The sequence below is a fragment of the Stegodyphus dumicola genome, chromosome 5 (assembly GCF_044657685.1).
Source record: "Stegodyphus dumicola isolate Sdum_Otavi_A_Nest chromosome 5, ASM4465768v1".
Classification (NCBI taxonomy): Eukaryota; Metazoa; Arthropoda; class Arachnida; order Araneae; family Eresidae; genus Stegodyphus; species Stegodyphus dumicola.
Genome location: NC_140772.1, coordinates 24452803 through 24466784, shown reverse-complemented (window position 1 = coordinate 24466784; position 13982 = coordinate 24452803). Strand labels below are relative to the sequence as shown.

The following is a 13982-nucleotide window of genomic DNA, read 5'->3' as shown; positions in this document are numbered from 1 at the left end:
TTTAAAATGTACATGATTTAAGTAATAAAAAACAGTAACTAACAATAAACTTACATACATAAAATAGTCTAAAATATTCTTGAAAAAAATAAAATTTAACAAGTAATTAATATGGCTCTTAAAATACACTCATGTCCATAAATTAAGGATAATTCGGATTCACCCGGAAATAGAGCTCTAAAATAAATATATCACCTGTAAAATCACTACACACATCTTCAAGAATCATATGCAAATTTCAGGAAGTAACCAGATGGCACCGATGGTACGTCACAATGACGAAAGTGTAAGAGAGTGATATATAAGGAATACAGGCAAAGAAGTAAAATTGTTCGCAGGCGCTTTATAAAAGCATTTCAGTGCAAGAACAGAATAGTTATGACACAAAGGACGCATTTGGATGATTTTTTACGTGGTAGAATTGTCGGCAATCTGGAATGTTTGCGTACCCAACTGGAAGTATCAGACGAACTTGGAATTGCCCAGAGTGTCATCTCCAGGCTTTGGCAACGATTCCAAGATGATGGTAATGTGAGTAGACGTTACGGCACAGGTCGTCCCAGAGTTACAACGCCGAATGAAGACCGGTATTTGGCAGTTACTGCCAAAGGAAACAGGTGGAGCACAGCCTCAGACCTGTCTCGTCAGCTCTCTTCAGCCACTGGTACGACAATTTCAAGGCAGACCGTGTACAGACGCTTAGGGCAGATTGGTCTATATGCTCGTAGACCTGTCAGATGCGTTCCACTTACAACAACTCACTGTCGCCTGCGTTACCTGGAGTAGAGAGCATTCATTGTGAACACCGCAACAGTGGGCTTGCGTGATGTTTACCGACGAGTCCAGGTTTAGCTTGCAGTCTGATTCTCGCCGGACTTTCATATGGAAAGCTCCAGGTACCCGTTACCACCAAGAAAACATCATTAAACGACACCGTTACGGTGGTGCAGGAGTGCTCGTTTGGGGTGGAATTATTCTGGGTTCCAGAACTGACCTGCATGTTCAAATTGGAACCATGACAAGCCAAATCTATCGGGACGTCATTCTGGAACAACATGTACGTTTGTCTCGGGGCGCCATGGGCGCACAATTTCTGTTTATGGATGACAACGCCCGTCCTCACTGGGCAAACATCGTAAGCGAATGCCTTCAATCGGAGGATATCACCCGTATGGACTGGCCAGCATTCTCACCGGACTTGAATCCAGTAGAGCACGTGTGGGACATGCTTGGCCGACGAGTTGCAGCCCGTCATCCTTTTCCTACACGTCTACCTGAACTTCGGAGAGCATTGCTTTTTGAGTGGTGTAATATTCCCCAAGATCAGATCGATAATTTGATACTCAGCATGCCTAGGCGTTGTACGGACTGTATTTCATCGTCTGGGAGACATACAATGTATTAATAATCATACCAACCATGTAATATTGTTTTTATTGTAAATAGGTGTTTTTTGTAATTTGCTCCAGGGAGAAAAAATCGCTAATTTTTTTAATAATATCAAACATATAGCATCTTTTTTGTTCTTTACCTTTTGTTTAATAAATAAGCTTTACAGATAAGTCAAATTTGCTTTGCTTCTAACTATTCCTTTGTCTGATTTTGCATTATCCTTAATTTATGGACATGAGTGTACTTTCATATACTTCATATATTCATATTCACACATATCACTATATTGTTACTCACAGTAATTTTATGAATTAAAAGCAGTAATTTTTATTGGTCAACATTTTTTTTCATAAATATAAAAATATACTTTCAATTTCAAAAAATGGATCACACGTCTAAATTGATTATTAATTGTCTCTAAACAGCAAATCGAGTTGACTAAGCTTTTCTATGGTCTAGCATTTTAAAACTGAAATCTATTTATTCTAAATGACCTTATCATAGCTATCAAATAACCAGACTCTTGAGCAACACATAGATTTATCATGCGTTTGTGTTACACAAAAACTGTACATACTCACTAATATCGATTGTATTATTTTCATGATTAATAAAACATGCGATTGCTTACACAATACTTCCAGCGTTGTTGCTTGGAGAAGAGGAGCTTCTAGTCTCTTTTTGAGAACGTCGTTAATTCCTTTACAAAAGAATTCGCCTTTGTGGTCATATCGAGAAGCTACGAGAACGAGAGAACTCGCCGTACGATAAGTTCCATCGCTCATTAAGTCCGTGGTCGTGGAAGGCTGAGGACCAATTACTTCGGACCTATTGTACCATGTGATGTTAGCTGCAGGGCGAGCTCCTTCGACAGTACAAGTCAAGGATACCATCTCTCCAGCGACTACAGGAGTGGTTGGACCTCTTACAGTTAATGATGCCGGTCTCACTGCAATGAAGAGTATCGCAAGTATTTAGTAAGGAAAACATTTAAAACTAATAACAAATCAATATATTATATATATATATGATCAATTATTAAAAAATGGAATTGTTAAAGAAAGTAGTAGTCCTTATGCATCCCCAGTAACTTTAGTATTAAAGACTCAGACGATTCCAAAAATATATAATTTATGCATGTTTCGAAATTTTAAAAGGGCGAAATCTCTCATGTAAAATGTAAACAAGCACTGTCACGCCCACAAGTTTAAAGGGACAGATGTTTTATCGTGGTTTATTATCACTTGCACATACAGATGTTTTAGCAGTTTTTATTACTTCCTTGCCAGAACCTGTCTTATTAGCCATTAAAAATGTGTTTAGAAGTCTGTCTGACAAACAACTGCTGTCAAAGTGCTTACACGGATGAACTCAAAACCCCAATGAAAGTTTTAATAATTGCATCTGGATACGCATAACAAAAACTGTTTTTGTGAGTATTATCACCTTAAAATTGGGTTTGTTCGATGCCGTAATATGTTTTAATGATGGTGTACAAAGCCGGAGTAAAGTAATGGAGTTATCAGGAATGCAACCAAGGGTTTTATATGGTAAAGAGTCTGAGAAAAATAGATTGTCTTAGAATTCGTGAGGCCCAGCTCGCTTACCAAAAGCTTTCTAAAATGGCCAGAAAGAAAAATAAATTTATAAACCAAAAACAGTTTGATGTAGAAATGTCAATTCAAGATGATTATGGTGCAGGAAAATATTAAAATGATATTTTTTATAAATTATTAGTGTTTAAATGTTTTTTTTCGTTTTTCTCAAAATGTGTTTTTCTTAACTTTCGGTACATTTTTCTTGAAAATTATTCGATCTGGAAGGTTCCAATTTTCCATAGTTGTTTATCATTACTATTTCTTTGAAACTATGCAGGATATAAAATTTACGAGCATTAGTATTGGATATATTAATAATTTAATACTAATTTCTTTTGTGATTTTTCAAAGCATTTTACTAATTTGTTTTTAATATTTTTTTCTTTTTAAGTAAAATGTAAAATACTGCTCATTATTCTTAAATGATATGTTTTTAACTACCATGCACGATTTGAGGACGATTGGTGCAGTACTTTTTAAGAAAACTGTACCGAACTAGCACATTGTCAGAAGAGATTCGTCAAAGGTAAGTGAAATTAAACAACTGGTTTTTAAAAATATTAGGCATTTAATATATATTTTATGTGTTTTCTGTAATCTGTAATCTATGCATTTTAAATGAAAAAAATAATCAAGTGTATAAGTTTATTTTGAGAAAAGTTATACCTTAATAACTTTTGTCCCGAAAAAGTTGAATTTTGCCAGTCGACATGTCGCATGTCCCCTTAAACGCATCCTCACTAAAAATAAAATCCAATTTGCTTGTAGTTATTTTGATGACATAATTGTTTACTCTTCTTCCAAAGAACAACATCTAAAGGATTTGGGTGAATTATTTGAAATATTTATTCAAGAAGGTATTAAATTGAACCAGAGTAAATGTGTCTTTACCAAAGATAAAATCAATTTTCTAGGTTATGAAATTAGAAAGGGTAAAGTTACCCCAGATAACCAAAATATTGAAAGTATTAAAAATTTGAAATATCCAAGTAATGTAAAAGAACTACAAAGAGTGTTAGGCAGTGTAAATGTTTATCATAGATTCATACCTAATTATGCTAAATTAAGAACTCCTCTAAATAAATTATTGAAAAACGATGTACCATGGCATTGGGATGATCAATGTCAAACAGCTTTTGACGAACTGAAAAATATACTTATTTCAAAACCAGTCTTACAATTGTATGATCCAAATAAACCTTGTCGTGTTTTTGTTGATGCATCACAGATTGCTGTGGAAGCTGTTTTGAAGCAACCAGATGAAAGTAATGTATTACACACAGTTTCCTACCATTCTAGAGCTTTAAAAGATTACGAAAAAAATTATGCAATTACAGAACTTGAATGCTTAGCTATTGTTGATGCATTAGATACATTTTATTACTATCTTCACGGTCAAAAATTTACAATCCATACCGATCATGCAGCCCTTGTTTGGCTTAAAAATGTTAAGAATTTAAGAGGCAGATTATTCCGTTGGTCACTCCGACTCAGTATATTTGATTACGAAGTTAAATATTAAAAAGACTCGCAAAAGGAATATCGGGCTTTTTCTTTAGGGAACTCATACACCTTAAACCCCTTATGAGCTTCGAATTATGTGACCGTTGCAAGAATTGATATATTTTATTTATTTTAAAAGTAATAACCTCCAACTTTTTACAGCTGACTACATAATATATCTGCTTTGGAAACTAGTAACCAGAAAGTTTGTGTTGCCACAAATATTTTTGTAATTTAATCAGCTTTGTGACAAAATGTTTCGTCTTTTTTCCACGTTGCGCGCATGGTATTTTAAAAATGGCTAATGGTACATACTTGAAATTGGATGAAATTCTTTATATGAGCACTATTTTCTAACTGAACCAAAAATATGATGAATATTTTAATAGTAAAAAATTTTATGCACGAAAATATTACATATATTTTTAATAAAATACATTTTATAAACTCGACTCCAAATGAAATAAACATTTAACATGAAATTCTCAGTTTTTTTGGTTTACAGTAGTTTCCAAATGCTATAAAAGCTATATATAAACTATGGAATTAAATAATGCAACAGATAACTTTAAACTGTGCGCGCAAGGTGGAAACATGACGAAAATGTTTGTCACAAAGCCGATTAAATTATAGAAATATTTGTGGCAACAGAAACTTTCTGATTACGATTTCAGAAGGCAGCTATATTATGTAGTGAGCCATAAAAAGGTGGAAGTAATTGCTTTTAAAATAAATAAGTTACCTCAATTCTTGCAACAGTCACCTATTCGAAGATCATAAGGGTTTTAAGGTGTATGAGCCTCCTTAAATGTCACGATGCAGTAAACCTTCATACAAAATGTTATTAATAGTTCTTTTTTATTTACTACGAAGATCAAATTTTTGTAATTGCTATTTTCCCCTGAAATATAATAAATGGATCCTCTTTTTTAAAACTATCGTCTGATAATTTAAGCTACGACTACATTGATGATTCTTCAACAATCTATTTATTCCTGACAAAAGCTGGTACATCACATATATATATATATATAATTTATTTACTAAATAATATTGATTAAATGATGATATTGTCTCCTAAGTTTAATTAAAGTAGAATGATCTCAAAAGAGTGAAAACATACTAGTAAGTTATTTTGAAAGATGTTTTGAAGTAACTTGAAAGTAAAATGTTAATAATGTTTTAACGGGGACTGGAATTAAATCCTCATGAAGAACAAAATTTCAATTGTAAAGGGGATAAATTAAATGCAAGAATTAAATTAAATGCATGTAATCATTGTCATTGATCGGAAATTAGTTGACTTTTCAAGAGAAACAAACCAACTCCCGTTCAATGAACAATAATTTATAAATAAATACGAAGGTGTTGCGTCTTTACTCGAGCTATAATTTTAAGCCAAACCGGCAATTCAAGTCAGGCCAAGTATTTCCGTGAATAGAAGGGATTATGAGCCAATGCTGATATTCAAAGAACTTATTCCTATGAAGCATTTTAGCCAATTCAATTTTGAGTGAAAAGCAATTTCTGCAGTGAATTTCGAAAAAACTCGAGTAACCGACACCCTCGTGTTTATGCATTTGAGTTCAATATTATTTGTAATAATTAAACATTGGAAATTGTCATTATGAAATAGAATTCAAAGTATAAAGTTGAAATAAACATTAGAATACAAAATATAAGATAAATAATGCAAACTTTGTAAAAACAAATCAAAAATAATATAAAAATAAAACATATAGTTAGAAAAAGAATAAGATAATTAGAAAAGGATTGAATTGCCGGTTTGGCTTAAACTTATAGCTCGAGTAAAGATGAAAAACCTTCGTATTTATTTATTAATTATTGTTCATTGAACGGGAGTTGGTTTGTTCCCCTTGAAAAGTCAACTAATTTCCGATCAATGGCAATGATTACATGAATTTAATTTAATTCTTGCCTTTAATTTATTCCTTTTACAATTGAAATTTGTTCTTCATGATGATTTAATTCCAGTCCCCGTTAAAACATTATTAACATTTTACTTTCAAGTTACTTCAAAACATCTTTCAAAATATAACTTACTAGTATGGTTTCACTCTTTTAAGATCATTCTACTTTAATTAAACTTAAGAGGTAATATCATCAATTAATCAATATTATTTAGTAAATAAATTATTATTAACTTAATTTGCAGCAATTGCGCAAGTAGTAGTAACTTGTTTTCGCACTAAATGAATTTAAGATCATACAACATTTCATGTATATATATATATATATATATACATTTTCATGTATATATATATATAAAGATCAAATACATTTTAAGGCACGACAGAAAACTCAAAAGTTATGTTTTGAAGAAAAAAATGAGCTACATAAAAAAATCAAGCTTTATTTGGTCTCTCAAGTGTTCTTTTTTTTTTTTTTTTTTTTTTGTAATGTTTCTTCGTTTTTCAAAAAATGCATTTTTATTCCTTCTAATTATGAAAGTAGCATTTCAAATATATTTTACCATCACTGGTATATGATAAACTTTATAAAACAATTAACATGATATGTTAATTATCTTTTTCTCCTATACTGATTTCCTTACAATGATAATATTAAACATAAAAATTCTTAACGAATTGTAGGATGGTTTCACAACAGCTGAATAAAAGCTTGTAAAATTCGGAAAAATGTATCATGTCGATTAATGTAAAATCTTCAACCTTGCCAAATCAAGAATTTTATTTCGAAAGATAAAATAAATTTTGGCATTTTAAAAAAGATCTTTAAGCGCCTGTTTTCGTTGCCATTCCAAATTCTAAAAAAAAAATACGTTTAATTTTTCGTGGATTAATTGATAATTTGAGAGAAAAGCGTTGTAACTTACTTTTCAATTTTGAAGTTCTAAAAGAATCTATGAACTCAACAACTATTATTTATCAATATTGACAAAGAAATTCCACATAGAAATATGCAGAAGGGAAAGCGTACGTTATTTACAGCAACATCCTTAAGCGTTTGTTAAAGTTGCTGCTTGCAAAAAGGCTGAGTATATAAAATAACTTAAATTATAATATCTAGTAATTAACGCTGTCTTAATTAAAGCAGTACGAAATGTCAAAATGTCAGTAGTCTGGAAGTAAACAAAAATAATGTAAAAAAACCAGCGCTTTTAATTTGAGAACGGGATGTAACTAAAATCATTAACAATTTTTTGATGAGAACTTGCTTTTTTTTTTCCTTTTCTTTAAAAAGTGACTTCAAGTATCTGTTTCGAAAATTCTCGGCATAAAAAATACATCTCATATAGCACGAATCTAAATTTAATAAGCCTTGCTTAAGTGCTTACTGCATCGAAAGAAATCCTAGTAAGGAAATGATTCTCGTGTAACAAAATGCATCCTGGAACATTTATAATTAATTTTAGTTTTAATTCTTGTGTACTTTATTGAATATCGAAAATGACTATCGATTATGACTATGAATAGTAATTATGATGATTGACTACAAACCGTGACTAGCAACTCTTATTCTATCCACCAAGTACGGGCTATTATGAACATAAAATTTTTCACTCTTTTTCTACTTTCTAAATATGGACTTTTAGTCTGTCCTCAAAATTTAATTATGTAAGGTAAATTCAAATGTAACTATTTTTTTCATATCTATATATTCATTGTAACCTTAATGTAACATATATTCGTTGTAACCATTTATATATTCATTGTAACCATTTATATATTCATTGTAACCTTAATGTAACATATATTCATTGTAACCTTAATGTAACATATATTCATTGCAACCTTAATGTAACATATATTCATTGTAACCATTTATATATCGTTGCGTAATATGTGTTCATGGATTTAGAGTGATTGATGATAACACTTGATGAAGAATCAAAACACAATTTATTCGTCAATATTACATCGGACAGTTCCAAAGACACATTACAGTCGTCGAAAAACTACAACAAACATGCTGAAACAGACAACAACACAGCCATCAGGCTATAACGGTGAATACAGCTTCACGAGCAAGCGCTATTTAAGTACAGCTCCCGACTCGGTCGATCAATCTCAAGCTAATCTCTAAACTCAAGATACTACATACATTCAAGGTACTTCTACTTCACGTACAAGCAGAGTATATATAGCTTTAAATTACCTTCGAGTATATTCTCGGAAAAACTGGTTCTAGAATGCATTCTAGAATAATTCTAGAATTCTAGGTCAGAAAGCATTCTAGAATGTTCTCGCTCCGTCTATGGCGTACCACCAATTTTGTATCTACATACTGCCAAAAGGCCAAAGGGCGATTTCGTGCCAAATATGGCAACCCTGCCTTTCCCTTACAATTTCTGGCAACTCTAACCCTATTTTGAAAGGAAGCTATCTTACCGCAGCTGCGCATTTCGCAACAATATTTTTCCAGATTAATGTTTCTGCGAATTAATAATCTGAATGTTGTTATGTTGGCACACTCTGTATTACAGCTTCATTGGAAAAGAGCGTCTTTACCTGACAATTGAGCGTCCTTACCTGACAATTTCATTCCAACAAAATAATGCACAAACTGCAAAAGTATTACTAAAAAGGCATAAACAAAATACTGTGTAATAATATTTTAATCCATATGTGCGTAATTGAATCTAGCTTATAACCAGTAACTAGTTGACAAAAACTAGGTCTACATTTATATGTTCAGAAACCGCATAACTCCATGCACATTTTGCACGTAAATTAGATCAACAGTAATCAACATAATATTAGTGAATTTGTAGATTCTTTAATCAGTCTTTAAGATTTCTTTACTCCTAGTGGAGAGAGACCTGTACCCGTTTGCCCACAAAATCGTTTGAGATCTTGATTAAATCTACACGAGGTTGTTGATTTCTCAACTTTATATTACTACACCACTTTAATGTTACAATTAGTTTCACAATTTTACTTTTAAATTTATTTTTAGAAAAATAAATTCAAAATTCGTTTCCGTAAGTTAAGGTTTTCCAAAATTTCACATTAATTTTTTAAAGTCAAATAATTCATTCATATATATAACGACAAGGTACTATTCGGTTTCGAGGGCCGCAAAAAAATTGCAACAAAAATGTACGCGCAAAAGCGCCAAATCTAGCGTACGCGCTGATTTCAGATTGCGTAAGTTTATATAGTTCTATATTTCTTAAGACGCCATTGAAATACTAGTTTAATTTTTAAATCTTTTTTTGATTTTAACTCCTTTCTTGATATCCTATGGATTTAACAATTTGGGAAATGCCCATGACGGAAACTCGGCAATAGAATTTTGCCAAGTGCAGAATCACCCACTGCTTGACGCGTTTTTAAGAATCGCACATACTCGGTATCCATGTGCACATCGACCTATTTTCACTTTAAAAAAATCCTAGAATTGCACGAAAATGGCACTGCGCACACCCTTTATCTATGTATACATCGACCTATTTTCACTTAAAAAGTAAAAGCAAATTGACAAAAATCCAATTGTTTTTACCCTTGTAAAAATAAGTGAGCGATTCTGCACTTTACCGAGAATATTTTCAAAGAAAAGGCATTATTCATTATAGAAAATTACGTTTGAACAACCAACCAGATGAAATTATGCTTTAGTGATAAGTCGGTAGCGATGCAGGCATCTATTCAGTTATGTTTAGCAATTTTTATATAAATTATAATAATGATTTGAAATAGTTATTTACTCTTATGCTTTCATTCAGTCATGTTTAACGTTTTTCATACAAATTATAATAATAAAAAATTATTACATGAAATTAACCTTTCATCTAAATAAAAATATCAATCTTAAATAGTTATTTACTATTATACTTCCTTTCTTGCCGCAATTATTTTTGGCAGCATTGGCATCAACAGTAGTTAGCGATTTTTTACGGCCCTCGAAACCGAATAGTACCAACGACAATTTACTTCTGCGTAATAAGGGGACAATGGACGTTCAAATACTTTTTTTTTAATTATTGTCATAGAATTATGAAATTTTGCATGCATGTATATTTTACTGTAATTATATCAAATATCTCTGAAAAAAATTTCTGGATCATTGCAATTTATTTTTTTTTTCAAATTTCTTTTGAATTTTTAAAATTTTTCAAAATGCTCCATGCGACTTATTTTTTTTCTGTTTCTTGTTATTTTTTATTTATTTTTTATTAAAAATGCATTGCAAACACAACTTAGTATCAATTAGTGAATTGCATAAAATGTTAGTTTTTAATTAATATTTCTTTCACATATACCCGAATTTTGGACAAAATTTCCCACTTTAATACACTTTAATTGGACTTTTATCTCCTTAATGAATTCGCATTCAAAAAGGCATACTAGTTTTTGTTATGTGTATAAATGGGAATCTAAATTACAAATTACAGTCATTTTGAACATAAAATAAAGTGCATGGTGCATTTTGAGATGTAATAATCGCGAAAATTTCATTATGTATGTGTGTATGATTATGGCAAAGCCTCGAGGGCTATCTGCCTAAGAGGAGGGATGCCTTCGTGGAGGACTTTCTAAGGGAACCTGGCTCGTATACACGTTACACATGGGAAAAACCGGGAAAACGCCCATGCAGAAAGCCCGTTCACGGGATTCGAACCTCGGACCGAACTACCAGTGTTCAGCGACTTTACCGCTCAGCCGCTGGTGGGCAAATTTCATTATGAGAAAAATACATTTTAAGAATATTTTTACGCTTACCTATAATATTTACTTCTTAACATGTCCTAATATATGATTTTATTTAATATAAAATATTTTAACATTATTTTACGTATGCATAAATAATGTGTTTACTAATAAAATCGTAGAATGGTTAAGAAATACTTAATATTATTTTAGAAATTTTCTCGAACTCTTTCAGTAAATTCATCCAAATACTTTTTTAAAAAATTAAGAATCACTTTAAAAACGTCCTGCATCATATGTTTCCCCTTCCTCATTTACATTTTCATTATGTTTACCTACCTTACATAGTTTTTTGGTAATTCTTCTTTTCTTGTATCCAGTCGAACCCCTCTTTTTGCTTTGATGCATACGACGTTTATCTTGCCTCTGTCCAATAGATATTGGTGTTGGTGTATTTAATTATGGCAAAGCACACTAGGGCTATCTGCCTAAGGGGAGGGATGCCTTCGTGGAGGACGTTCTAAGGGAAACTGGCTCGTATACACGTTACACATGGAGAAAAACACGAAAACACCCATGCAGCCAGCCCGTTCGCGGGATTCGAACCTCGGACCGAACTACCAGTGTTCAGCGACTTTACCGCTCGGCCGCTGGTGGGCCTCCAATAGATATTGAATATGAATTTATATCTTTATGTTACATACCTAAAGTATTTAAACCCTCAAAATTGAAGTCACTAATTGCTGTGATAACAGCTATTTCGAGTCTGTTTTCAATACAAATGTTTCCTTCGGGCAGTTCTTCCAAATCTCGCTATGTGAACTCTCGTTAGTGTTTTGTATTTTTTCAGATATGGATCATGCTAAAAGCTGATTACTGGCTTGTCATTGATACACCGGCAATATTTTGGATAAAACATTTACTGTTGATTTGTTTTTCATCATTGAATGAGATTTAGGTTTCATATTTTTAGCAGTGCTATGCTTTCAAAAAAAATATGACATCTGTTGGGTATTTATAATGTCTGGATAACTCACCCGTGAAACGAACTTGCATAAATTGCAGTCTTGATAATGTTACACATTTATATCTTACTAACAGCAAACATATTGTCGCGGAAATTAAAATAATGTTTCTCAAATGTTTGCTTACCTTTTTATTGACATTTAAATGCCCCTTTAAATGTGCCCACCAGCGGCCGAACGGTAAAGTCGCTGAACACTGGTAGTTCGGTCCGAGGTTCGAACCCCGCGAACGAGCTGGCTGCATGGGTGTTTTCGTGGTTTTCCCCATGTGTAACGTGTATACGAGCCAGTTTCCCTTAGAAAGTCCTCCACGAAGGCATCCCTGACCTTAGGCAGATAGCCCTCGAGGCTTTGCCATGATTAAATAACCTAACCTAACCCTTTAAATGTAACAAAAAAGGTAAACAAGTGTATTCAAACGCTTATAACTTCTTTAAAATAATTTTACATAAAAGCAGTTTTTTGTAGACTATAGAGTTAAAACCGAAGAATATTAGCATGTCAAATTTTTATTTCCCGATTTTTGTTCAATTTTTGCTAAAATCATCGTCCACTGTTCTCTTAATTTACCTGGTTTTTCCCAGATTTGGTAGTAGCTTTTATCTCAAGAGCAATTCGTTGCATTTGATATAATCTCATTTTTATTCATTCCATAGAGAATATATAGACGTAGAGCATACGATCTTAATTCCCAACTTATATAATTAAAAAAATCAGCAGTAGATTACTTTAAAACTCATACTTCGGAAATAGTAATCTGCGTTTCTTCATACGCATAGTTTTATAACTATGTTTATGTATGAAAATTTGATTTATGTTTTCGCTATTTCCTTTACTTAAACTAATATTTAAATTAGTTTACTATTTTCGAAGATTTTCATCGTACTAACTACAGACGTGTATTCATTTTCACTCCTAATAGGAACATTCTTTCTTCGTTCGATGTTAAGAATGTCTGAAATATTTATTATTTAACAGCTAGCAGATAAAATTTGCCCACGCACTGCAATTCTTCTTCCCGTGAAATGGAAACACAAAACAAAGATAATGCGAACAAATAAATGTCAGATTAACTGTCGTGTTTCAAGCCTAATTCCATTAGACACCAAGAGGGTAATTGAGTTACACATCACGTGCGAAAATAAACAGATTTGAAGGTCATGAAGTCAACTGGCACCAACACAATAGCATGAATAAAGACCACGGAAGACCTGGTTAGAAACACATCTGCACGCTACATTCAAATTAATATATTAAATTAAATTGCATTAATGTTCTTAATAAACGAAAAGATTTTTTGCAAACGCGATAAAATTGTGCAATTTTACAACGATATTTCTTGTAATGATAGAAATATAGGTAATTAAAATACATAATAAAAATTTCAAAGGTTTCAGATTTTAATGTTCGTTCATAAGGGTTATCAGGTTCAATGTTCCGTCTTACTTTCTTCGGGAACATGCAAGGACCTGACTCGGAACAGAGAGCTTACTAAAGCTATGTTCAATAACTGTGGGAAGTAGACAGGATACACAAGAAGGGTATACAAAACCCTTTATTTTTCTCTATTTACAATAACTTCCGTACTTCGGAATACAAAGACCCACTACTTGTGGTCTAAACGTAAAAATATAAAAATAAAACTAAACTCTAATTTAACTTTAAAATAATAAACGTGGAAGATTGGCCTTATATTAACAGGAAGCCGTATGTAGTACAGAGAACTGTGAACACTACAATACGTTTAAAGTTATCAAGAGGATTAAACCTCTGGCCTGGAAGGCAACCAGCAACTGAGTAAAACTTCTAAGGTTAGCGGCCTGCTACGA

The 13982-nt window shown here is 32.2% G+C and overlaps 1 protein-coding gene across 2 annotated transcripts in view; it reads right to left on the bottom strand.

Annotated features, from left to right (window-relative positions):
* LOC118182638 (hemicentin-2-like) overlaps positions 1-13982 on the bottom strand; it is a 941057-nt gene that overhangs the window by 324127 nt on the left and 602948 nt on the right. For both annotated transcript variants that reach the window (XM_085816506.1, XM_085816507.1), the window contains exon 4: positions 2024-2341. In XM_085816506.1, the coding sequence (XP_085672632.1) occupies positions 2024-2341 (318 nt within the window). The remainder of the gene's footprint in view (positions 1-2023; positions 2342-13982) is intronic.